Here is a 27,281-nt window from a genome sequence, read left to right as displayed (position 1 = left end):
GCTGAGAGTCCTACATTACAGGGGGTTGGACTAGATGCCTCTTGGGGTCCCTTCCATCTCTACAATTCTCCAATTCTTTGTGCTCATTTATACATGGAGACAGTAAATTTTAAAATAAGCAGTAAAATAGAAATAGAAATACAGAAATCTTACCATAGCAGGGGGGAAAGACTGTGTCTTCCTGCTCAGTATGCTGACTGGATCCTAACCATGCCCATGGGCAATGCCAGGATGCCAACTGCTCTCCCTTCTCAGGGCTCTTTATCCTTAAAGCCAACTTGGATTGAATGCTCCTTCAGATACAGTGTGGTATAGTGGTTATGGCGCTGGACCAGGATGGGGAGTTCAGGGTAGACACACACAATAAAAACACATAAAATCATAAACTTAAGCAAACACTCGAGTGCATATGTGTGCTTCTGCTGTTCTTTCTTTGGGCTTATTTACTTTATTTTTATTTTGATCTAAAAGCCTAATCATATCAGCTACGGCGTCCCAGTTGTGGCAAATTCAAAAGTCAAAGTTAGTTGTCCAAGATCCTATTAACATTTGGGAGACTGGAACAACAGTGTTTGCAAGAAGATACTGTATGAGAGCTGGGGGTGGGAGACAGGAAATCAGTTCTTCCCTTACTGATTCCTTCTCAAGTAAACGATTGTTTTTCTCAGGCTTTACTTCCTTTCTCCTCCTGCTCCAATCCGGTAGTATTAGAACTTTCATTAGCCTCCTAATAGGTACATGGATCTCCCTCATATTTTCCTGGGGACTGTAGTTAGTTAAGGGTGCTGGGAAGTGCAGCTCGTGGGGGTAAATGGCCATTGCCAGGATTCTTTGGCAGACACCATGCATGTGAAAGTTGCCCACTGTAAGAGTTTATTCTGGTTTATGCCAGCATTTCCTATGCTGCTGCTTTGCAAAAACTACGAGTCATCCAGAGGCAGGGTAAGGCCCGCCCAGAGGGAGGGAAAAGCCCACCCTGTGGTTTGAAACTGGAGAAACGAAACCAAAGCTTTTATTCCCGCTTCCTGCAGACGAAATGGCCGACGAGGGTCCAGTCCAGAACCTCTGCGAGGAAACGACATGCTCCATCTGCCTAGAGTATTTCACAGATCCGGTGACCATAGACTGCGGCCACAATTTCTGCCAAACCTGCATCACCAAGACTTGGGGGAAATCAGGCGGAGATGCTTCTTGCCCCCAGTGCAGGGAACCATGTCAGCAAAGGAATTTCAGGCCCAATCGGCAACTGGCGAGCATTGTGGAAATAGTCAAGAAATTCAGCCTTCAGGTGGCCAGAGGGGCGGAAGCGCTGGGAAGGGTTTGCGAGAGACACCAGGAGCCCCTGAAACTCTTCTGCGAAGATGACCAAGCCCCCATCTGTGTGGTGTGTGACAAATCCAAGGATCACAGGGAACACAAAGTGATCCCAAAGGAAGAAGCCTTTGAAGAGTATCAGGTAGGGAGCTGTAGGATGGGGACCAGGCTTCCAAGGGATGCTCACCTATTCTAGGAATGGGGGGGGGGGGAGTATTTCAGCCTAAGGGCTGCATTTTTCTCTAGGCAACATTCGGGTGGGGTGGGTGGGTGTTGGTGTCCCAAACGCTGCTGGTTATTGGGGCCCGAGACTCCCCGTTTGTCTAATGCTCTCCCCAGGGAAGTCCGCCTGGTACCTTCATTATACACCTTTAGCTGGCAGGCAAAAACGTTCTTTTTAACCAGGCCTTTGGTTGATTTGATTGATATCCTCTGCCCTTTTAAAATGTGGTTCTTTTTTGTGGGGTATGGGGTTGTTTTTATTTTGATTATATATTTTGTGGTTTTTTATTCGGATTTTGTTCTGTGAACTGTGTAAGTATAGGGCAGCAATTAAATAAAGTAAGTAAGTAAGTAAGTAAGTATCGGTAAGTACTGTAAGTAAGTAAGGGTCACAGTAGCCCAATCTTGCATGTAGAAATCCTTAGCATTTCTAGGTAGGTCTGGGAATATACTGGATCTAAAATCCAGTCAGTACAGCCAGTACTGAGCTAGTTGGACTCCATGTAAGGCAGCTTCCCCTCTTCCTAGATACTGTATGTGCAAAAAACCCAGAGCATAGGTATCGGGTATTAGCAATGCAGCCATGTGGCTCACAATTCTGCTGCAGAACCACATCAAAGCTTCCTATTTGCAGAGGCCCAGGAAGTTCTAACTCAGGGGTCCCCAAACTAAGGCCCAGGGCCCGGATGCGGCCCAATCGCCTTCTAAATCTGGCCTGCGGACGGTCCGGGAATCAGCATGTTTTTACATGAGTAGAATGTGTCCTTTTATTTAAAATGCATCTCTGCGTTATTTGTGGGGCATAGGAATTCGTTCATATTATTTTTCAAAGTATAGTCCGGCCCCCCACAAGGTCTGAGGGACAGTGGACCGGCCCCCTGCTGAAAAAGTTTGCTGACCCCTGTTCTAACTGCAAGATACTGCAAGGGGGGGGGAGGAGCAAAGGCTGTGAAGTTATGAGGAGTAAACACTGTAATTAGGGCCAGTGTGGTTTCTTTTGGAGGTAGTCAGCAGAACTGGCACCTTTCCACCCCAAATGTTAAACGTGTGGTACTTCCTGTAATAACTTCATGGTGAATACAGCAAGCTTTCTTTCTTTCTTTCTTTCTTTCTTTCTTTCTTTCTTTCTGTCTTTCTCTTTCTTTCTTTCTTTCTTTCTTTTTTAAAAAGAGCGAGCTCTCTATATAGGGCTGTGCAGCAGCCACAACCTTGGTTCATACCCCAGTTTAACTTTGGAAAAGAGCATGGTTTGGTGCAGAAAATGTGAGAGGGTAACTGACTTGGCTCAGGAGCCGAATCCCTTACAGATACTCTGTTTTGTGCAAACCTGGTATATGAGCAAACCTTTTATCTCTTACGCTGTGTCCCCATAATTTTGAGTCCCCTTGTTTTCCCCCCATATTTCATCAGAAAATGAATTACTAGCTATATAAATATGCATAGGTGAATGCTGATCTAATTCCACATTGAGAACGGAAGTTTCCTAGAAGCTGTACATACATATACCCTTTCCAACAGGGGCGTAGGAAGGGGGTGGCGGTGGGGGCGGGCCGCCCCTAGTGACACGATCCCAGGAGCGACATCGCGGCTGTCCTCCCTCGCCCCGGAACGCGTGCTACGCACCTCTGGGAGGCGTGCCACGCCCCCAGAACATGTGTCACGCCCCCAGAACATGTGTCACGCCCCCACCCAGGGTGCCGGAGCATGTAGTTCCGCCGCTGCTTTTCAACCTTCGTGTTCTTGGTTTCTTCAACAGACTCGGCTGCTACAGTTTATGAGTATATTTCTGCTGCCAAAATTAACCCAAATGTCTTTTCACCTACCCTAGAGTAAAATCCTGCGTCATTTGGAGTTCCTGAACAAACAGAGAGAAGAAATTCTGTCTTCTAAACTGAAGGGGGAGACCGAAAGCCAGAATCTGCTGGTAGGTGCAAACCTTCTTGCCTCTCCAGGATGGTTATATTGACAGAGTGAGGCCTTCGTTCTGCGGTGGAGCCTATGCTTCGCTTGCTCAGTGTCCCAGGTTTGATCATTGGCATTATCAATTAAATGGATATTGGGTGGTAGAGTTGGGAAAGTTCTCTGCTTCAGACCTTGAAGAGCAGCTGCCTGCTAGGTTAGACAACATTCAGGAGGATGGGCTAAATTTGGTAGGATTGTCTAAGGGCGAATGTAGTCCTTGAGTCCAAAAATGTCCAGCCATGCCATCATTAATCCTTTAAGAATGAAGTGAGCCCCTGTGGGCATCACCAATAAATGTGATAACAATCAAGAAACTTAACATGGAAGGGAAGAATGCCACATATCTGGAGTTATTGGAAAAGAAACAAGATGAGTTATTTTTGAAAAAATATGAGGAGATAAAAGAACATCTTTCGGATTGGCTGCAATACTTTCAAATTAATCAAAGATTTAACCAAGATAAAAAAATTGGGTGTTGCAAAGGAAAAATCAAAGCTTGAAAAAGAATTGTTACAAAGTAATAGGAAATACATTTCACGTATTTATGACTTGTTGTTGGAGTGGGATCTCAAAGAAGAACAGGTAAAATCAGTGATGGTGAAGTGGGCCCAGGACTTTGGATATAATGTCCTGATGGATCAATGAGAAAGTCTGTGGGAGGTGGATCTGAAATTTACTGCCTGTTATAATTTCAGAGAAAACATACTAAAGATGATGTACAGGTGGTACCAAACCCCAGAGAAGTTAGCCAAGATGTATAAGAATAAGTCTGCTGTGTGCTGGAGATGTAATAAAGAAAAAGGGTCCCTCATACATGTGTGGTGGAGTTGCCCTGAAATATGCATATATTGGAATAACATCTATGAAGAACTTTAAACAATGCTAAAATGTGCGCTCACGAAAAGACCAGAAATGTTTTTATTAAATATAATACCAGAAGAAGTCAAAACAACAAAAAGAACAATATGTTAATGTGCTAAAAGATAAGGCAGCTTTGCAGAAGCAATTGTAGAGCTGGCAGGCAGCCTAATTGGATGGACTACTACGTGACTGAAGTCAGAAGTCTGCCCAGCAACTTCTCAGACCTAGCAACAGGCTGGGATTGGTTGCTGGTTTCCCTGATAAGCAGTATGATACTGCAGGGTTGTTGTTAGAGATGTTGGAGTTGTTGGGGGAGTTAGTTAGATTCTGGAGGTTGTTACTGGTGAGAGAGCTGTAAATACGTTGCTTTGCTCTTTTGCTCTGCTGTACATAATAAAGCAACTGGAACTTAAGTTGCTGTTTGTCAAGTTTCTGTTCCTGATCCAGTGCACTGGGCTGCACAGTCTTGCAGGGTGTCCACTGCGAGGGATCGGCCTAAAGATCCACCAATACAATATTGATGTATGGGATAGCAGCAGCTAGAGTTCTGGTCGCTAGAAATTGGAAATGTAATAATATACCCAGCATAACAGATGGTTGTTGTTGTTTAGTCATTTAGTCGTGTCCGACTCTTCGTGACCCCATAGACCAGAGCACGCCAGGCACTCCTGTCTTCCACTGCCTCCCGCAGTTTGGTCAAACTCATGTTGGTAGCTTCGAGAACACTTTCCAACCATCTCGTCCTCTGTCGTCCCCTTCTCCTAGTGCTCTCAATCTTTCCCAACATCAAGCTCTTTTCCAGGGAGTCTTCTCTTCTCATGAGGTGGCCAAAGTATTGTAGCCTCAGCTTCAGGATCTGTCCATAACAGATTGGCAAACTTTAATGTTAGAGTACCTACAGTTCGCGAAAACCACAGGAAGAATAAGAGGACAATCAAAACAAAAAACATATAAGGAATGGAGGATGTTCAAGGAGTATCTAATGAGTAAAGGTATACAGTATATGGAATCCTAATGGCAAACCAAAGCTGAATCTGGTTTAAAATTAAAGTAACAATAAAAGTAAATGGAATAGGAAAACTAACAAGCAGAAATTTACAACTGTGTGACAAAATAATGTGAGTATATAGGTTACAGAGAGAATAATTGGAACTTAATAGCAAAAAGGTGTGGACTGTATATTTACGGAGATTTGTCTGGCCTTGACTCTCTCCTTGCAGAAGCGGACAGACATGGAGAGGCGGGAAATCGTGGCTGATTTCAAGCAGTTGCACCAGTTTCTGGAAGAACAAGAGCGCCTCCTGCTGGCTCAATTGAAGGAACTGGACAATGAGATTAAATCCTGTGGGGACCAACATATTGCAAAACTCTTGAAGGAAATGTCCTCTATTGATGACCTCATTAAGGAGCTGGAGGAGAAACAGAAGCAGCCAGTGACTGAATTCTTGCAGGTGAGCAATGGCACAATGAAACAGTCCAGGTTCTCTGGGGAAGGGCTGTCCCACCACATGTGCACTTCGGTTTTGGTTGATATATAAATCAAAGGGGAAAGTAATGAACTGCTGGAGGCAACTGGTGCAAGGGACTGAATTTCTCTCATTCTGTCTCTTCCATCTAGAATATGAGAAGCATCCTGGAAAGGTACGTGACTTTGTTATGAATATGAAAATGAATAATATCAATTTCCTTCCTCGGAGGTAAGGGATAATTTTATTTGGTCTATACTTTTATGTGAACCAATCTAATTCACCATTTGCAGACCAATAAGCAGATCAGAAAACAGTTGCCAATCTGATTGCACACTTTTACAAATTTTGTGGTGCTTTTTTTGGTTTAAAAAATCCATCCAAAACTGCGTATCTCGTGCAGGGAAATGTACAAAAAGAGTATCGGGGGATGCATAGAACAGCATACAAAAATGGATAGGATTTTGGGGGGGAGAATGTATATAAAATGCATATTTTAGGAAGAAGTGATGATATTTGTTCATCTACTGTATACTTCATATCAGAGGTGGTGGTAGGTAGATTATTAGATTTCTTACTTGCCCTCCACTATCAGGTTCCGGGGCAGCTTATGGATTAAAATACAATATTAAAAATAGTTAAAACAAATTACAATCCAAGAAAACAGGGTGGGTCCTAGAATACATCTCCTAGATGACAAAGGCCAGGGTAAAGAGATGCTATTATTTGTTACTTGTGTGCATTATGTGCAAACATAATTTGTTGGAGATAATATTCAGTAAGGTTGTGCTCCAGATTCAGCTGGATCCTCAACCAAATTGGGCCAATTTATACCCTGTTCTGATCAGGCAGAAGCAGCGACAAATCACAACTTAGTTAATCAGGTGCTTCTGACCCAGCTGTAATTTTTAACATGATACGATATGCAACGTGTGCGTCAAAATTTCAGACAGACAGTTTGAAAATATTTCTGCATCTTAACGGTAAAGTTGATTTTAAAAAAGAGGTAAAATAGATTACGGATTGATCATTTATATGTAATTTTTAAATGAAAAAGTGTTTATGTGTATTTACGCTTTATACTCCCCACGCCCTTATACATCATTTTCTAGTATGTAATAGGTCTTTGTAGTGGTCAAAGGGCAGACAATACCATTAGTTGCTATCACGGGGCTTTTCCTGTGATTTCTAGGCCCAGGTCCGAGAGGCTTTTCTTTTGTCCCACCGCTTCTCCTGGGAAAACCTGCTGCTTATCACTGAATTGGAAGAAACATAAATCAGCAGAAAACCCGATGAATGGTTCTATTTCGCTGTCAACCCACAGCAAACCCGATTGACCTTTGTTCCGATTCAGTGGTAAACAGCGGGGGCTTTCCTGGGGAAACCAGGGGGAATGAAAGAAAAACCTATCATGGACGAGCCTTTCAGTATCTTCCTGCCATCCACACTTTTCTCCTTCATTCTGATGGCTGAATTAAGATTAACTTGAGAATGACCTGATGGATCACAATAAACCTGACTTTCTTCTTCCTAGGTGTAATGAAAATGAAAATAAAACCATATATGCAATAGCTTTTCCTCCTGGATTAAAAGAGCAAATAGATAAATTCTCTAAAATGCATCCTTTCTTGGAGAAGGAGACCAAGAAATTCAAAGGTAACAAAGATCATTGTATGATGTTTTAGATGCGGGATAGATAGATAGATAGATAGATAGATAGATAGATAGATATAGTTGCATGCCATGCCAATTTCCAAATGATGAATATTCCAGGGGTCCCAGGCTGCTTCCCCAGGGTTTGAGTTTCCTGTTGGCAAATGAGGCACAGCAGAGACCGCAAACATTCCACGTCTTAAGCATTGCTTAGAACCACACGAGGGAAAGCAGAGATATGTGCACTAGATCTGCCCCCTCTAGTGTACCCCATTATTGCTGCTGTCTGCAGAAGGGAGCTCCAAATCACATGAGGATCCTACATAAGATTGTAATGTGATTGGGGAGGGGGAATAGAATGCTGGAAGGAAAGAGCAGTGTATGGAAATTTTAATTTTCACATGCAGAATTTCACATTATCTGCTATCTTGACATTTGAGGGTTCTGTTTGAGGGCCAGTTTAAAAATTCTGAGTGAACTTTCAGTCTTTGGCTTAGTTGCAACTCTTCTCTGAGTGCCCCCCCCTCCGAACATGTTTTCATAACACTTAATGCTAATGTTGGAAGAGGGAGAAAGACCGAGTACTGTGGCTAAATTTTAGATTTAGGTGTGAACACACTTGCTAGCATTTGAAATCTAAAGCCTTGCCCTTGGAGCCAAGTATGAGTATTGACTTTTTCCTCATTTCACTTTTTCCCCTTAGATGTTGTGCTCTCTGGACCTCAAGGAAAGAAAGGTACATTTCCAGGTTTGGCAGATCTTTAAACAATTTTTGCAGATGACATATGGGAGGGTTTTGCCCTGTACCCCACTTCAGTCTCCCAGCAGCACAAGATTGCTGGGGTCCCAAGCTGCATCGCCAGGGTTCGTGTTTCCTTTTGGGACTGTGATGTCTTTGGGATATATGGTTTATTCAGACATATATAGAATCTGAGCCTATGGTGGAGGGGTTCACAGACACCCCAAGAGAGTCTTGTTTCTCCCATCCTCTTTCCGGCTTGCTGCCTTTTACAGCCTGTCACATCCCTAAACTCTACTCTGTTTCAAAACTCTGGTTTTGTCTTCTAACTCTCTCAGAGCTGGAGGACTGGGAAGCAAGCAAGAGGAGCTGAAGCTTGACATTTGAGGGCTCTTTACCCGGGGGTGCAAGGGGTGTGGGGCGACCTCAAGTAAAACATATGGTTCCAGATTGGGCAGCGTTACTTCAGCTGTCTGCACCTCCAGAAAAGAAAGTACATTTCCAGGTTGGGTAGGGTTCTTTGTTTTGGTTTTTACAGATGAGATTGGGAGAAGGGCTCAGCACAGGAGCATAGGAAGTAGCTTTTATATAGAGCCAACCCATCTAGCTTCCTATTGCCAACAATGACTGACAACAGCTCTCCAGGGTTTTACACAGGGAACCTTTACTCACTGTACAGGGATTGAACCAGGGACCATTTGAAAGCAAGCCTACCTCTGAGCTAGCATCCTTGCCCTCAAGGGGCGCTCCCTGAGTTTCTGAACTGACCTGCATGGGGGAGTAATTTCCCACCCCCACCCCTTTAGTACACTGGCCTTACAAACCTCCTCTTCAATCAGAGCTGCACAAAATTTGGATGCAGGTTTTGGGCGCTGCATCCCTAACCATTTCATTTCTCTTGTAGGTGAGGAAATGGTAATTCCTAACCTAGTCCTAGCAGTGTATGGCCAAGCAACAACCCAAGCAACATTTCACTCGATGGGCTTCAGTTTTGCAAATATGCAGCAACCACAGTATCACTTAGGATTATCAGATAACATTAGTTGTTGTGCCTATGTTATGGGAGTTGAGAGAATCACCTCAGGGACTCATTCCTGGATAGTGAATGTGGGGGACGAGAAGTTCTGGGCTGTGGGGGTTGTCATGGAGTCTTTAAGGGGGCACAATATTGTCAATTTGAATGATGGAATTGGGATCTGGGCTATTGCGAGGATTTCTACTGGTGCATATTATGCTTCCACTCCTCCTGGAATATCTCTAGGATCATCACCCTCGGCCAGCACGCTACCCCTTATGTTCAACCCAAGAGGGATTCAGCCAAAGAGGATCCGTGTGCTTGTGGTCTATGAAGCAGGATTAGTAATCTTCCGCGATGCTGACTCAGATAATGCTCTCTTTACCTTCAATGCTTTGTTCTCTGGGGAGAAAATCTGCTCCTTTCTCTGTATGGGGAAATGAGATGAGGTTGGCATTTGGTCCAAACTTGACAGGCCAGCGGGAGGTGCCAAGTCCTTTAAAACCAGGGATGGGTGGAGAAGTTTTTAAAAAAACAGCATGGGGGGTCGGGGGAAGGAACTGAATCTTGCCCCCTACTTTCCTCCCTCAAACATCTGGGGAAAGAACTTTGGGGGGGGGGATGTGTGGTGAGGAAAGAACTCGGCATTTTAAGCGCCCTCCCCCCCACTGCCAACTTCTTTAGAGGGAATTAGTAACAGTCTGACTCTGACACGCATTGTCATTGCTGTCTAGTCTGAATGGGCCCTGCAGGCTTTCTCTTCCAAAGAGCGTTCTGTTGTGGGAAGCCAAACACATGCAAACTGCCATACAGCCACAGCTTCAGGAGGAAGTAGTAGCTGAAGAGGAGAGGCTTTTCAGTGAGGAACTGGTATGAGGCCCTGATCCAGATAGGCAGAGTGTTCCAGATCACAACCCCACAGCTGTAGTTTATTAGGGGAAGAAACACAAAAAATAGAAGCACAATGAAAGTGGAATAGTCTGCAAACACATGATGCAGAAATAGAGACTTTATAAATGCTCCCCTATTATCTCCAGAGTTGGATGGTTTTGTGTGCTTTAAGTAGTTGTTCTATTTCTTTTTATATTTGTTTAAGTGTCACTGTGGGACCTGATGTTGAAAGGTGTGTAAGAAACCTTGTAAATAAATAAAAGTAATTCCACTTACTGCATTTGTGTGTGCCATTAATGTCTTAATGTCCAAGCTGCTCAGAAGATTTGCAGTATCTCTTGTTTGAACCAGCGGAGGATAAGGTGCTCAAATCTGCTCTTATATTATAACTCTTAAACTGCTGTTGCTTTCTTTGAGTCTTTAATATATAAAATAAACAATGGCTCAGTTGATCCAGGAAGTGGGGAGCTGTGGTCTGAACCAGCAGGACTCTTGTGAAAGTGTGTGTTTTTAAGGTGTAATAAGAATCAAAACAATTCCTCTATGTTTGGAATGACCAGCTTCAGATTTAACATCTCCCAACATCACCCATGTTGATGTGAGGCACAGGTGGGGAGCCTTTTGCAGTCCAAACTCTGCATTACCTTGTGTCTGGAGTTTGAAAAATATTTGGCCCCACCCTATGGGTGAAATTGGACGGGTGGCTGGGACAATCACATAATATCACTGTGAAATTACATAATTGACAGATGAGTTCCCTGTTGTTTTTTAGTCGTTTAGTCGTGTCTGACTCTTCGTGACCCCATGGACCATAGCATGCCAGGCACTCCTGTCTTCCACTGCCTCCCGCAGTTTGGTCAAACTCCTGTCTTCCACTCCTGTCTTCCACTCCTTCCACTCCTGTCTTCCACTGCCTCCCGCAGTTTGGTCAAACTCATGTTCGTAGCTTCGAGAACACTGTCCAACCATCTCGTCCTCTGTCGTCCCCTTCTCCTTGTGCCCTCCATCTTTCCCAACATCAGGGTCTTTTCCAGGGAGACTTCTCTTCTCATGAGGTGGCCAAAGTATTGGAGCCTCAGCTTCATGATCTGTCCATAACAGATTGGCAAACTTTAATGTTAGAGTACCTACAGTTCGCGAAAACCACAGGAAGAATAAGAGGACAATCGAAACAAAAAACATAAGGAATGGAGGATGTTCAAGGAGTATCTAATGAGTAAAGGTATACAGTATATGGAATCCTAATGGCAGACCAAAGCTGAATCTGGTTTAAAATTAAAGAAACAATAAAAGTAAATGGAATAGGAAAACAAGCAGAAATTTACAACTGTGGCCAAGGTTTTGGAGCCTCAGCTTCAGGGTCTGTCCTTCCAGTGAGTACTCAGGGCTGATTTCCTTCAGAATGGATAGGTTTGATCTTCTAGCAGTCCATGGGACTCTCAAGAGTCTCCTCCAGCACCATAATTCAAAAGCATCAATTCTTCGGTGATCAGCCTTCTTTATGGTCCAGCTCTCACTTCCATACATCACTACTGGGAAAACCATACCTTTAACTATACAGACCTTTGTCGGCAAGGTGATGTCTCCTCTTTTTAAGATGCTGTCTAGGTTTCTCATTGCTTTTCTCCCAAGAAGCAGGGGTCTTTTAATTTCATGACTGCTGCTGTTTAGTCGTTCTCTACCCATGCCTTATGGGGAACATTTGAAATAACTTGTGCTGCGGATAGATAGGACCAGTAGCAAAAGTGAGCAGAGTTCCTGCTATGCTCTCCATCCACACAAGCAAGAGAGATTATTGTTGTCCAAGAATAGATTTTAGTCAGAAGTACATGCAAGGGATCAGTGAGGCCTGTATCCTGATGTCCATTTAGAGGGGCCTGCATCATTTGGCTCCTGCAGCTGAGGTTTCCCAACCCTAGTCGGAGCTTGAGCTCTTTTATTATTATTATTATTGCGTGGAAACATTTATTTCAGTAAGCCCACAATTGCGTACACCTGCTTTTAAATTCTTGCAGAATTTACCTGTGTTTTCATTTATAGTATTTTTGTACCACAGCTTTTTTTTTTATTAATGAACTGGTTTCCAAACATTTCCAAATAAACAAAACAACAATATTTCAATAACAATTCCTAAAAACAAAAGTAAACTATACATCAAATAAAACTGAGAAGTGTACAGAACAGAAAATTTAAAAAAATTAGGAGCCAGAATCTAGCAAAACCTGGGTAAACATGTAAGTTTTAAAGATATGTTTGGAAATTTCTACTGTCTCCGTCTCATGAATTATCTGAGAGTATTCCAGAGGGTGGGTGCTGCACCCACAAATGAAGGGACCACCCATTGGTGCTGGAATGACCCCAGCAGGGCCTCATCAGCTTGAGCTCTTACTACTGACATTTGTCTCTCGTTTCACCCAATTTCAAAGGACCAGTTCAAATTTCATCCGAGGAACAACTGGTATTTTTGTCATACAAAATGTAGCTGCTTATTCACTTCTTCCTGGTCTGACAAGAGGGCAGGCAGGTGGGATTCTGGCTGGCCCTTCTCATGGTTTACGTACAGTGGTACCTCGGTTTAAGAACAGCCCTGTTTACAAACTACAGTGCAACCTTGTGTTATGTCCCGTCCTTGCAAACACTTCGGGTTACGAGCTCCGCTAACCCGGAAGTAGATGCTCCCAGTTGCCCTGGGATGCGAGCAGAAGTCTCGCACCGGCAGCATGGCAGCAGCGGGAGGTGCCATTGGCGAAAGCGTGCCTCATGTTACGAGCAGTTTTGGCTTAAGAACGGACCTCTGGAACGAATTAAGTTAATAACCGGAGGTACCACTGAATTCAGTTTACGAACTCCGCAAAACAGGAAGTAATGTCCCGGTTTGCGAACTTTACCTCGGTCTAAGACAGGAAGCAAAACGGTAGAAGGGCACCGGCGGCAGGAGGCCTCATTAGAGAAAGCGTGCCTTGGTTTAAGAATGGTTTTGGTTTAAGAGTGGACTTCTGGAATGGATGAAGTTTGTAAACTGAAGTACCAGTGTACTTTGTAAACAGCAGTGAAGGAACTGAATGTAGACTCAAACAGGGCAGACTTCCGTCATATCCTGGTCTTGTTTGTTTTGGGGGAAGTTCCCGCGCACTGAAATTTAAGTTCCATTCCATTTGCTTTCTATTGTTAACACCTGTGTGAAAGCTAAATACAGCTCACCAAAGTAACATGCAAAACAAGAGTCATGTTCCTATGCCACGTCTTCTGGCAGTTCATACCTGCTTCAGCTGAGCTGGCGATCAGCAGTCCTCTTGAATCAGGCCAGAGATTCATCAAAGATACCCTCAACAGGCGACTGACTGGTAATAATTTGAGGGCATTCTTAAAAGGAAAGTAGGCTCCTTTTCTTGGAAGAGATGGATTGGCCTACGGTGGTGAAATTTCTGGGACAAAAACTCTCGTTTAAATATCTCTGCTATCAGATCCACGGAGTAACTCACCCACTGAGCATGGAGTCTCTGAGATCTGTGCAGAAACAGTTGCAGGGTTATGAGCCAGACACAAAGAATCTGGTCGCATGCTTGGACGTGGCGCTGAGGAATTTCAAGCAGGAGCCTAGATGTGTGAAGGAGAATGCCACTGTGTTGATCAAGAGTGATGGGGTCGAGTTGAAATTCTCCTGTGGGAATCAGAAATGTCTCATCTGCATTGACGACGCTGGCGGAGATCTCAGTTACAATGCCTCTGAGCTCTCGGGGGATGTTTTTTTGTCAAGATTATGTTGCAGGCCCCAGCCACTGAATGTGGCAAGTCTCCAGGGAGTGAAGGAAAGTTTGGAGAAATGGGAGATGGGAGAAGATTTGAGAAGATGTCTCAAGCTGGCCCTGAAGGAGTTCCCCAAGGAACCCTTATTAGTGCAGGAAAATGCCCGGTTGATCATTAGGAAACGCAAAGTTCAGCTGGAATTCATCTCTGGGACAGGGCAATGTGAGATATCGGTGTGCTTTGACAAGGGGGAACCTCGTTATGAGGTTGAACCGAAGACCTGGAAAATGTACCGGGAACGTCTACCACTGCACAAGGAACACCTGAATGCCAAGAATTTGGAAAGGATCCGTAGAACGGTGAGATCCCTAGAAGGGACGCCTCCCGATGTCCGGAAGAGCCTTAATATTGCCTTGGACAGGTTCTGCCAGGAACCGGAGCATGTGAAGAAGAATGCCCGCATGGTGATTGAAGTGGAAGGAGGGGAGATGGAGCTAATCTCTGGGACCGGAGAGAATTCCATCGATGTCTCCTGTGTCGGTGGGGAAGTATCCTACAGATGCAGCCGTCAAACTCCAAGGCACAGGAAAGGGGCTCAAAGCAGGCAGGCACGAGGGCATCATCTCCAACGCTACCAGCCCTACCCACGCTACCAGCACAACTATCACTTGCGTTCAATAAGATTGTCGCACTAAGCTTTGTTGTTCATGGGCACCACCACCTACGTACCTAAACATTGTCAGCTGAACCTCACAGGTCTATCTGCTTTCAGCAAGTCCTACAAAGTTTTGGCCTGGGAGTTGCTCGGACAGCTCCCCATTTCCTGCCATTTTCTTAGGATCATGACCCCCACCTGATTTTGACCTTCCACTCGCTGATGTTGCTGACCTTCTGCCCTGGTACTGTTGCCTAAGATCTCATGTGCTGCTTGACCTTGACGACGCTCCTGCCTCCGAGACCTCTGATTCAGATCTGACTTCTCTGAAACTGGACCTTATGTTGTGGATGCCCCTATCTCTGGCCATTGGATCCTGATCTCTGGAACTTTGACTTCATCTTGACAGCCAGCTTCCCTTGAACTCTGGGCTCCCTGATGGTTTGGAACAGAACAGCGCTGGGCCATGGCACAAGCCAACAAAGCTGCAGGTGCTGTTGGGGAGACTTTGGGGTGGTGAAGTGCAGTAAAGTGTGCAAACGTGAGTAAACATAACATACAAATATGAATTATTTTAGGGAAATATAAATATAGGGGGAAATATGCATTGCAGAAATGTATCTGTTATTTAGGCTATCAAGTACCAAGCCTGTTGATTTCAAGTAGCAGTGGCACCTTAGAGACCAACTAAGACCAAACATACCCAGAACAAACTTAGTTGGTCTCTGTGGTCTAAACCACAGAGCTTGCCGATCAGAAGGTCGGCGGTTCGAATCCCTGCGACGGGGTGAGCTCCCATTGCTCAGTCCCTGCTCCTGCCAACCTAGCAGTTCGAAAGCATGTCAAAGTGCAAGTAGATAAACAGGTACCGCTCCAGCAGGAAGGTAAACGGCGTTTCCGTGTGCTGCTCTGGTTCTCCAGAAGCAGCTTTGTCATGCTGGTCACATGACCTGGAAGCTGTACGCCGGCTCCCTCGGCCAATAAAGCAAGATGAGCGCCGCAACCCCAAAGTCGTCCGCGACTGGACCTAACATTCAGGGGTCCCTTTACCTTTATATTATTTTAATACAAATGAATCCTAAGTATTATTATGACGACTGTATGACCAAAGGGAAAATTAGTAGCCTTCCCAATAAAAGCAAATTGTCTGTCAAAAGTAGAACTTCCATAGGCAGCAGTTGTCTATCTGAGGTCAGGTTTTGAATTAGATTTATTTGGTCACAGGATCGTTAAAAGACTGCATTTTCATAAGATCAGCCACGATGTTCTCGTTTCCTTTTAAAATGCGCTCTCTCTCTCTCTCTCTCTCTCTCTCTCTCTCTCAGGCTTTTTGCCACCCACCCCTCTTCATGGTTCTGTGCAAACCTTTTCAGGATTCCTTTCAATTTTATTTTTGTTTGATTACTCATTTTAGGAAATGATAATTTTGTAGTCATTTTAGGTTCCATGTAAGGTGAAGAAATAAATCCCCCCCCAACAAATTGTGAAAGTTGGCTTTCATGACATGTCTTGCTGTTTCCATTTTTCTACACTGTCTTTTCTCTGTTTATTTGAAAAATATCATCCCAGTACTCCTCCTATGTTTTGTAACTTTTAATGTTTCTTTTTTCTTGTTTGTTTGTACTTTATATTAATAAAAACTATTTTAAAATGTCTATGGTGTTTCAAAATCCTACTTGGGGTTTGGGGTGGGTGGGCAGAGCAACAGCATTGCTGCTTTCCAGGAAGGTGAAGAAGTGGCATGGTCCAGATTTAGGGCCTCCAACCTCCATCTTCCCTGATCACCTCCCTGTCACCTCCTTGCTATGCACACAGCATATATTCAATAAGAAGGGGTCGCCTTAGGGCAAAACTAGCCTGTGTCAATTTCAAATCTGTGCCCTTAAGTGCAGTGCTGCTGTGTGTTTTAATACACAAATTGCCAGCAGGATATCCGATCAAGAATAAGGCCCCTTGAATGGGTTATTCCACCGACCTGCCAAAGTCCCTTGTGCACTACTTCCTGAGCACCCGGCAGACAGGTACATGGGAACCGCATTGCAGGTGGTTTCCGATGGCTCAGCGGAAAGCTTAGTAAGTGCTGAGTGTTGGGCTTGCAAAGCACTTTTGCACCAGGCTTCCCAAATGCCCACCGACCCACTCGGCACTTTCCAGGCCCCAAGCCAAAGCTGCTTTCTTCAAGGATCATCTGCGGCAACTGGCTTCCTGATGTGAAATTCTGCTGTGCAGCTGTACCAACCATGTCCATCTCCTTGCCCACACCTGATAGAGCATTTGATGCCAGGTGTGGGGCAAGTGGGGAAAACTGCCCCAAGTTCCAATTTGGGACCAGTGCTGCTTTGCAGGCTGGGGGATCTGTATCCCTGGAGCCTTCTTGTATAATTATTCTTTTTTTGGGGGGGGCAGGTTATAATTTTTCTGTTTTACATTTTAGAATATTCATTTCAACAACTTCCCTTCTTTTTCCATGGTTCATTTTGCATATTATAAATCACTGCATATTTTACATGAACTAAACCATTCAGCATTCCATTATTGCATCCATCAAAACTTATTTACACTGTTGAATTTATCTTAATGCTGCCAATGTTTTCAAGTGTACGTAATTTTCACCCATATATTCAATAAACATTTGCCAATCTTCTTTAAATGTATGTTCCTCTATTTCTCTTATTCTATATGTTAAGTCTGCAGACTACGTCAGCTTAAGTTGCCATTCTTCTTTGGTTGGGACCTCACTCATTTTCCATTTTTGGGCTAACAAAACATGGGCTGCGGTAGTGGCATAGATAAATAGCCTTTTTGGACACCTGGGAATTTCCATCTGACTGAATGATCCCCAACAAAAAGGACTCTGGGTTTGTTTGTTTTTTGGGAAAAGTACTTTAAAACATTTTTTTCCAATTCATTATAAAAAAAATTCCAATACCCTTTTGGCCTTTTACAAATCCACCACATGTGATAGAACGTACCCTCAGCCTCATTGCCTCTTGTATAATTATTCTAATAGGACGACCTGTTAAAATTTTGCAGTTTGTTGCAGAAGCTGGACGTTTGCTTGCTTGCATCATTTCTGTTTCTCAGCCTGGCCTTTCTGATTCTGGACCCGTGTGCTAGCGATTGGTGCTTCCTTCTATAGAACACATGGATGGAATAGAACTCCGAAGGATGGGTCTGTGACATCACAGCTGCAAAGACCAATGAGAATCAAGCCACATTCTCTCCTGTCCTCTTCCCAACTCCCATGGATGCTAGTAGGAACCCAGACACAAAAGTAAGTTCATTCCCCCGAGTTACTGACTGTGGCGTTCTCCCCACAATCTCATGTTCAGCCCTGAGCTACCCTCAGCTGTGCCTGTGACTTTAGTTCTGGCCCAATACCCCCTTGTTGTCGTCCTTTCCATTTCAGTCCTTGTTCCTAAAGGTTCACAATTGATATAATTTGACAGAAATAATTAACCCTCAAGCATCCTTTCATTGTCCAGTTCTGGGCACCACAGTTCAAGAAGGATACTGACAAGCTGGAACGTGTCCAGAAGAAGGCAGCCAAAATGGTCAAAGGCCTGGAAACGATGCCTTATGAGGAATGGCTTAGGGAGCTGGGTATGTTTAGCCTGGAGAAGAGAAGGTTAAGGGGTGATATGATAGCCATGTTCAAATATATAAAAGCATGTCATATAGAGGAGGGAGAAAGGTTGTTTTCTGCTGCTCCAGAGAAGCGGACACGGAGCAATGGATTCAAGCTACAAGAAAGAAGATTCCACCTAAACATTAGGAAGAACTTCCTGACAGTAAGAGCTGTTCGGCAGTGGAATTTGCTACCAAGGAGTGTGGTGGAGTCTCCTTCTTTGGAGGTCTTTAAGCAGAGGCTTGACAGGCATATGTCAAGAATGTTTTGATGGTGTTTCCTGCTTGGCAGGGGGTTGGACTGGATGGTCCTTGTGGTCTCTTCCAACTCTATGATTCTATGATTAGCATCTTTTCATATGCACATTGGGCTTGATAAATTCGAGCTGCTTGCTCTTCCATTGCATACTTGCATGGGCTACACCGAGGTTCTAAGCCACTTCATGGACAGGTCAGAGGACGTCTAGGTTGAGACATGGAGGAGAGAATGTGCAACCTTGCACCTGAGAGTTGTCAGCATAGAACTTTATTCAAGTAAGTCCTGTTCAGAGTAGATGCAAATAAATTAATGGACTTAATTGAGTCATGTCTATTAACTCCAATGAATCTACTCTGAATAAGACAATGGAAACAACCCATTGTTATTCATTTTTACAAGCCCGTGTACTGCATAGAGCAGGCATCCCCAAACTGCGGCCCTCCAGATGTTTTGGCCTACAACTCCCATGATCCCTAGCTAACAGGACCAGTGGTCAGGGATGATGGGAATTGTAGGCCAAAACATTTGGAGGGCTGAAGTTTGGAGATGCCTGGCATAGAGGGATGCAGGTGGCACTGTGGTCTAAACCACTGAGGCTCTTCGGCTTGCCAATCGGAAGGTCAGCGGTTCGAATCTGCTTCACAGGGAGAGCTCCCGTTGCCTGTCCCAGCTCCTGCTAACCTAGCAGTTCAAAAGCACACCAGTGCAAGTAGATAAATAGGTATCGCTGCGGAGGGAAGGTAAACAGCGTTTCCGTGCGCTCTGGTTTCTGTCACGGTGTTCTGTTGTGCCAGAAGCAGTTTAGTCATGCTAGCCACATGACCCAGAAAGCTTTCTGTGCACAAATGCCGGCTCCCTCGGCCTAAAAGCAGAGATAAGTGCTACACCCCATAGTCCCCTTTGACTGGACTTAACAATCCAGGGATCCTTTACGACTGCATAGAGGTCAATGTTACATTCATTCACAGGTTCTAAGAGTCATCACTATGCAAGGGCAAGCTTCACCTGCTTCGTTCTGAATATCAAACCGCACTTTAGTGCTCAGTTGGTGCAAACAGAGTTCACCTTTTCTCCGGATTTGCATTTGCTCTGAATAGCACCAGATTTAGGGCAGTGTGGACGGTTCCACACACAGGGAGCTGAGCTGAAAGGGTGCAAAACTGAGAAGATCCATAACTGAGAAGGTGCATTTGAAATTTTGGCATCGTATTATGAAAGATAAAGTGCACACCTGCTCTGATTTAGTACTAAATACCAGATTTCCTCTGGGGAAGAAGGAAACCACTCAGACCTGTGCTTAGAAAGTGTGTGTTAAGTGGAGAACTGCTCAGACACGTGCTTTCTAGGCATGGGACAAGCCAGCACATCCATCACTAGTTGTGTATGAAAACATCCTGGAATGCACCCCTTTGCTTTATTTCTCTTGCGTTTCTGTGTCTTGTGCCAAAAAATAATAATAATGGTTTGCCAGAAGCGGCTTTGTCATGCTGGCCACATGACCTGGAAGCTATAGGCCGGCTCCCTCGGCCAATAATGTGAGATGAGCTTGCAACCGCAGAGTCGGTCACGACTGGACCTAATGGTCAGGGGTCCCTTTACCTTTACCTTTACTTCTCATTCAGCAGCCGGTCTGACCATCTTCTTTGTCTGACCTCACCCTCATGCAATCACTGATCAAGCCTTAAAGGGGTGGGGAGACAGAATGGCCACATTCTCTTGTCCATGGTGGGTGGGGGACAGAGGCAAAAGTGGGCAGGGCCAGAGATGCGCCTCATAAACACTCCTCTCTCCATCTGGGCTCGCAAGAGGCAGGATCACAGTTCAAGGGCACATTCAAGCCAGGCAAAGGCACTCAAGGATGCAGGGAAGCAGGATTGGTGAGGGCTGTGGCCTGGGGAGAGGAGGTGTCCACTGGGGAGATGGAAAGGGATTGTCCAGACAGTTGCACAACGCTGACCTTTGCACTCTCTTAGGAAACGTCTCGGCTTTCCTAAGCGTTTACCCATGCTAGGCCTCTCCCCCAGCCTTGCCATGGCTTGCCATAATTCCTGACGGCTGGCCGTGTTGGCTGGGGCTGATGCGAGTTGTGGCCCTCAACATCTGGAGGGCAACACATTGGCTGGAGGAACCAGGCGCATCATGATCTCCATGATCAAACGGGCACCGGTTTGCACTTCCGTACAGTGACGGCTTCCGTTCTGAGATGCCTGCTTTCTTCTCCAGGTCTTGGAGGACCATTGATGCCACTGCACGAGAAGACATGTTTGGCGTTGCATCCGTAGGACCTGGCCTTTCTTCGTATGGGTGCCTGCATCCCCAAGCCCAGCCCTCCAGCGCCACTGAGTGTCAGCAACTTACTCTCAGCGAAGGAGAGCTTGGAGATAGCCAACCGGGGATCTGACACCATGCTGACAGCTTGCTTAGACCACGCCCTGCTCGAGTTCCCCCGTGAGCCGCGCTGCCTCCAGGACAATGCCACCTTGACTGTCCAGGTGAGAGGGAGGAAAAGGATGGAGTTTGTCTCCGGTGGAGGTGAGAACAAGATAGTCATCTCTTGGTCAAAGAAGAAAACCCGCTATAACATTGAGGTCTCCAGCCTGGAGGTGTACCTGGACCGGCTGTCCCTCTGCCCAGCTCCACTGACCTCTGAGAATTTGGAGAAGGTGAGGCAGGAGCTCCTTAAGTGGGGCGACGTCACAAAGGACCTGCGTGCCTGCCTTGATCTAGCCATAACAGAGATTGAGAAGGAGCCACTTTCAGTGAAGAGCAATGCTGAGTTGACCATTGAATGTGACGGTTCCTGCTTGGATTTCGTTTCTGGGAAAAGGAAGTCCCGCATCCACATCCTCTTCTCCGATAGACAACCTCAGTACCGGGTTCGAGTTACTTGCATGGACATCTACGTAGACAGGTTGAACAGCCGCGCGGTGCCCCTCACCTCTGAGAACTTGCTGAAAGTGTGGAAGGAGACAGAAGGCCTGAAAGGGTGTACGGTGGACCTTCGGGCCTGCCTCAAGCGAGCCTTGCAGGAGTTTAATGCTTTGACTCCACGGCACCGGGCCAATGCCACCATCTTCATTGACTGCGATGGGAAGAACTTCAAGATGGTTTCCGGGCACGGAGACAGCTGGATCTCTGTTTTCAACGTTGTCGGAGATCAACATTGCCGAAGAGAAGTGGTTCTGGCGCTGGCGGATTCCGGGGCGTCCAGCAGGGTAATAGGCCCGACCTCTGCGAAACACGGGAAAGAAGGACCATCGCTTTGGATGAGGAAATTGGAAGCGAGGAGAGGCGCAGAGGAGGGCCCGTCCAATCAGGCAAGGAGAACTTTCAAAGCACTGTCCAATGGGAAGAGATCTAAGAGAGGAGGGCCGTCCAATGTGATCGCATTAGAAGAATTTGCCTCTAGTACTTGGAAATGGGAGGAAGAAACAACATCGTCGTTTGCGGGGGGGAGGACTTTTTCCCGTGAGAAAAGTTCCAGGGTGCCAGGAAGGGATTGTTCCCTTAAGTCAAAAGCATTATCGACCAGTGGGAAAAGGAAACGGCCTGGTGAGAGGGATGGAAAAGAAGGAGAACTTGCTGGGTGGCAGAGCTTACCCAGCGGAACAGCAACAGAGGAAGTGTTGATCCATGGACACAGTGAGGAGGCCGGGAAAGAAATGGAGCCAACATCCAATGGATCAAGTGAAGAAGAAGAAGAAGAAGAAGAAGATGGTGAGTCGCCTGGTGTTCTAGAGGAGTCTTCAGACAGCAGACAGGCAGACGATGGTCCAGAAAGGTGACTCATCTGGAGGACTGGGGAACATGATGGATCCATCCAAGGTCAGTCCTTGGACTGGGACTGAGATGGATGCTTTTCAGGAGCAGGACGTTGTTTCTGGATCAGGAAGCCGGGGGCTGGTCCACCAAATGAATTGTGCAAGAGTGATACCAAAAATAAATGATCTATGGACCTGAGACGCCTTTTAGAGAACACACTGTCCTCAGCCGTTAATCACCCTGTTAGCCTTGGAGGGGCGGGAACATACAGATAAAAAATTTTCTTGTCAAGTTTGTGGTCTACCAGGACTCCTAGATCTTTTTCACATGTACTTGAGAGCAGTACATGTGAAAAGGATCTAGGAGTCCTGGTAGACCACAAACCTGACATGAGTCAGCAGTGTGATGCAGCAGCTAAAAAAGCCAATGCAATTCTGGGCTGCATCAATAGGAGTATAGCATCTAGATCAAGGGAAGTAATAGCACCACTGTATTCTGCTCTGGTCAGACCTCACCTGGAGTACTGTGTCCAGTTCTGGGCACCACAGTTCAAGAAGGATACTGACAAGCTGGAACGTGTCCAGAGGAGGGCAACCAAAATGGTCAAAGGCCTGGAAACAATGCCTTATGAAGAACGGCTTAGGGAGCTGGGTATGTTTAGCCTGGAGAAGAGAAGGTTAAGGGGTGATATGATAGTCATGTTCAAAGATATTAAAGGATGTAATATAGAGGAGGGAGAAAGGTTGTTTGCTGCTGCTCCAGAGAAGCGGACACAGAGCAATGGATTCAAGCTACAAGAAAGAAGATTCCACCTAAACATTAGGAAGAACTTCCTGACAGTAAGAGCTGTTCGACAGTGGAATTTGCTGCCAAGAAGTGTGGTGGAGTCTCCTTCTTTGGAGGTCTTTAAGCAGAGGCTTGACAGGCATATGTCTAGAATGCTTTGATGGTGTTTCCTGCTTGGCAGGGGGTTGGACTGGATGGCCCTTGTGGTCTCTTCCAACTCTATGATTCTATGATTCTTGTCCGTTGATATGGTTGGGTTGCAGGGGCAAGTGAGAGGTGGGGCATGGAGGAAAGGGTAAATGCTCGTAGCTGCCAAGTCTCCCGTATTCCCCGGGTAACCCCCATTTTTCCGGCTGTTCCCAGCCGAAAGAACGGATTTTTGTTTGTTTTTCCCCGGTTTATTCTGGTGCGGCAGCCATTTTGGAACTGGGCAGAGCAGCATCAAAAGTTACTTCTGTGCATGCTCCGCCCAGTTCCAAAATGGCGGCAGCACTACTTCCGGTTTGCTACTTCCGGCCCGATCCCTTATTTTTCAGGCAGAAACTTGGCAGGTATGGTAAATGCTACTTCCCTGCACGAAAGCCCCAACCCTAATTGCACACCCCTTCACACACACACACACACACACACACACACACACACACACACACACACACACACGTTTCTTTTTAAGCAAAAGAAAAAATGGCATGGAGAAACCTGATCACTTCCCTTCCAGCTTGACCTTTGCTATGGACCCCAAGGAAACACACTTGACACTTCCTTATCCTTCAGTTAAAAACAACTCTTTGCTGCCACCTTCTGGCCAAGTCGAGTGTTTGTGAACTGCTCTGTATTTTGCAGGAGGGATCTGAGTGCATATTGGAACTTTATTAGGTTGGTGTCATTAATTAAAGCAATTAAAGGGTTCTGCCACCCTTGTGCAAAAAGAGCCCACTTTTTATAAGAAGCATATTTTCTTGTGGTTAGGAGAAAAGTGACCGGAACACTGATTATGAGCAAAGGTTAAATGGAGAGATGTATAAACGCCCCACAAGCCAAGCGAGAGACATGCAAGAGGAATGCTCCTTGTCATATAACTGCCCCAGGAATGAAATCAGAATGGGCACCAGGAGAGCCTCCATGGGGAAGATACCCTACATGTATTCTCAAAACAGTCCTACGATATGGATGAAGCTAAAATGGAGTGCCCTAAAGTCCTCCAGTAAGTTTTGTAATAAGGAACTGAACACAGGTCTTCCTGTATTAAGTCCGACACTTTAACCTCTCTAACTTACTAGGGCTAAATATGATGGCAGAGAATGGCACCCAAGAGATCAAATGGAACATATTTTATTGAGGTTGCCCCCTCTCTCTTTTCATGCAGCACAGAAATTATGTGTGAGCCAGCAGGCTAGTAAAAAAATAGTACACAATGTTAGGAAAAAATTGCAGACCCCCCCTAATAATAATAATAATAATAATACATGTGTGAATAGCTTGTATAAACCTGCTCTGTGAGGCTGAATCACAGGATCTCTTGGGGGCAATTCATGTAGGCTAAAATATCAATGTTATGGAAGGGGAACATTGGGGGGATAATGCGGGTGAATTTCAAGTCAATTTGCTTTATAACCCTGTGTCCGAGAATACTTTGAAGACGAGGATTGGGGAGGGCAGGGAGATCAGCTTCTAACAGAAGAGGAGCGGGACTATTCACCCCCCTCACTGATAATAATAATAAATAATAATAATAATAATAATAATAATAATAATAATAATAATAATATTTATACCCCACCCATCCGGCTGGGTTTCCCCAGCCACTCTGGGCGGCTTCCAACAAAGATCAAAACACATTAAAAACTTCCCTAAATACACATTAAAAACTTCCCTAAACAGGGCTGCCTTCAGATGTCTGCATGGTTCCCTGTAGCTTGGCTTCCCACAACGAGGGAACCGCCAGAAGGCCCTCGGCGCTGGACCTCAGTCAGAACGATGGGGGTGAAGACGCTCCTTCAGGTATACTGGGCCGAGGCCATTTAGGGCTTTAAAGGTCAGCTGTCAAGTTTTCCCTTTTCTCACGAGGAAGCCTATTCAGCATAAGGGAATTTCCCTTTAAAAAAGGGAGAACTTGACAGCTATGCCAACACTTTGAATTGTGCTCAGAAACGTACTGGTGTTTCCCGAAGCAGAGAGACAGGAAGACAGAGTTGCCCAGCTTTGAGATTGTTGCTGGGCAACCAGAAGGGAGGGAGCAACTGGGAGATACATCAATAGAGAGTGGGGGGGATTTCAGAGGTTTGAGAACAAGAGAGACACAGGGGAGGCGGGACATCCTGTCGGCATGCTGCTTCCTGCGAAAGGGGAGGAGTCAGAGCGAGCTACTCCAATCCTGGCAGAGGGAGGCCGATCTGTTTTCGCAACATGATACTGTAATAAAAAGACTATAAATCTACCAGAGGCGCAATAATACTTATCAGCGAGCTACGGGAGAGCGGAACTTGACATACTGTTATGCACCACCCAATCTCTAAGAGGTACGAGATTCCAGGAGTTCATGTTTTCCACCAAGGGTTCATGTTTCCTTTTGGAAATGAGGCACAGTGGAGATTGAGGTGTCTTTATGTTATATGGTTTATTTACACAATGGAGGCGTTCGCAGCAGTTCCCAAATTCATGCACAAACTGAAGCGACACCTATCCTTCAAAATGGTCTCTTCTCCAAATTTTGTTATTGCTTTTCTTCAAACAAAGCAATGTGGGCCAGAATGCATAGATTTGGGGGGGGGGGAGGTAGGGTGAAAAAATGCAAATATGACTCAGATTGCATTCTGTTAGGGAAAATGGCTCGCAAAAATATGTGTTCAGTGGGTCTGTTCTGTCATTGTTCAAGGTGCCTTGAGTTCGATATTCTTAAGATATCCTCGCTTAGATACATTTATGCATGGCATGTTATCACACAGCACACTTCCTCAAACTCGGCCCTCCAGATGTTTTGAGACTACAATTCTCACTGGTCCTGTTATCTAGGGATGATGGGAGTTGTAGTCCCAAAACATCTGGAGGGCCAAGTTTGAGGGAGCCTGTTGTAGAGTCTATTTGCGATGGGGGATCTGCACATGTCTTTGTCAGTTCAGCTGCACCCAGTGCAACAGGGCTCCGGCAAGTATCCCCGCAGCGTTCGGAAGCACCTGGCGGCTGGTCCCACTCCACGGCCAGCGCTGCTCCAGCTGCGGCATCTTGTTGCAGAGGTCGTCGCTGTCGCAGCAAGTGGTGTTATAGGTGAATCCGAAGAAGGAGTCCTTCAGGCCTGATGTGTTGCAGCTGGGAGACTGGTGGCTGCAGCCCAGCCAGGCGAAGAAGTAGAAGGGGCCTGGGCATGAAATAAAGAGGGTGGCAGGGTTACACTGTGGTGGGACGAGCAGCAAATAAACCCATGAATCTTAGAATCGCTATCAAGACCACTTGGCCCAGGAATACTGCAGTACTCAACTCTCTTGTGTTAATCTAATCTATCTCTACCTATCTTTCATAGCCACTTGATCTGTTTGTTCGTATATCTGCCTATCTGCCTATAATCTACTAGCTGACCCGGCCACGCGTTGCTGTGGTTCTTTCCTGTGATCGTCCCGTCCCGTCCCGATCCATGACGTATCCTGCCCCTCCTCCTTCCACCCTGGCTCATCCCTGTGTTTTGGTAGGATACCCTTCCCTCTGTTGTCCCTGGGGAGTGTTGGCCCCTCCCCCATGTATCTCCATACCTTGGCCCCCACCCTTGGAGAAGGAACTGTTAGGTTCTGGGTTTTATTTCCCAGCATGCACTTCTGTCTGAGCCCTCTGTTGTCCCTGGGGAGTGTTGGCCCCTACCCCCAGTATCTTCCTACATTGGCCCCCACCCTTGGAGAAGGAAATGTCAGTTTCTGGGTTCCATTTCCCAGTATTTACTTAATGTCTGAGCCCTCTGTTGTCCCCTCCCCCCTGTATCTCCATACATTGGCCCCTGTGCACGCATCGTGAACATTTCTATCTGGAGTGATGATGCGCCCTGGGACCCAGAGAACTACTTAAAAAATCCCGCAGGCTGGGTCAAATAGCGAAGCCCCATAACCCCGTAGCAACAGACAGGCCCAGACAGAAGGAGGGGGGTCATATGGGCCACTTGGCGCGGGCCTCCGAATCTAAAGGGGGCCTCGGTCTGCATATTCACAATCAGTAAAATGAAAAAAAGTAACAAAAGGGTTAAAAACAGGGCCACATTATTTTATCTACCTGGCCCGGGCCTCTGTCTGGCCCTGCAAGGGCCTGGCAACAGAAGGCGCGTTCTGAAGCACCCGAGTTGC

The 27,281-nt window shown here is 45.7% G+C and overlaps 3 protein-coding genes across 4 annotated transcripts; all 3 read left to right on the top strand.

The window, feature by feature from the left end:
* The first annotated feature begins 799 nt into the window (after positions 1-799).
* On the top strand, positions 800-10,398 carry LOC118080980 (zinc finger protein RFP). 2 transcript variants are annotated; one of them, XM_060270766.2, is made up of 7 exons: positions 800-1,456; positions 3,365-3,460; positions 5,580-5,810; positions 5,978-6,000; positions 7,360-7,481; positions 8,182-8,214; positions 9,122-10,398. In XM_060270766.2, the coding sequence occupies exons 1-7, from the start codon at positions 1,037-1,039 to the stop codon at positions 9,673-9,675; spliced, it is 1,479 nt and encodes a 492-aa protein (XP_060126749.1). In that variant the 5' UTR covers positions 800-1,036; the 3' UTR covers positions 9,676-10,398. The 2 variants fall into 2 exon arrangements, with proteins under 2 accessions (XP_060126749.1, XP_060126747.1); XM_060270764.2 differs by having other exon boundaries at positions 997-1,456; positions 8,182-8,226.
* A 2,901-nt stretch (positions 10,399-13,299) lies between these two features.
* On the top strand, positions 13,300-16,179 carry LOC148687046 (uncharacterized). Its single transcript, XM_088662753.1, has one exon. It carries the CDS (start codon positions 13,522-13,524, stop codon positions 14,563-14,565), a length of 1,044 nt encoding a protein of 347 aa, XP_088518879.1. The 5' UTR covers positions 13,300-13,521; the 3' UTR covers positions 14,566-16,179.
* Positions 16,180-17,249: 1,070 nt separating this feature from the next.
* On the top strand, positions 17,250-22,432 carry LOC118080105 (uncharacterized). Its single transcript, XM_088662739.1, has 2 exons — positions 17,250-17,799; positions 20,635-22,432. The coding sequence occupies exon 2, from the start codon at positions 20,712-20,714 to the stop codon at positions 22,194-22,196; it is 1,485 nt and encodes a 494-aa protein (XP_088518865.1). The 5' UTR covers positions 17,250-17,799; positions 20,635-20,711; the 3' UTR covers positions 22,197-22,432.
* The last annotated feature ends 4,849 nt before the right edge of the window (positions 22,433-27,281 follow it).

This window comes from Zootoca vivipara, chromosome 2, assembly GCF_965207765.1.
Source record: "Zootoca vivipara chromosome 2, rZooViv2.hap1.1, whole genome shotgun sequence".
In the NCBI taxonomy this organism is placed as follows: Eukaryota; Metazoa; Chordata; class Lepidosauria; order Squamata; family Lacertidae; genus Zootoca; species Zootoca vivipara.
The sequence above is the reverse complement of the archived record's forward strand: the minus strand, read 5'-3'. Positions and strand labels throughout refer to the sequence as shown.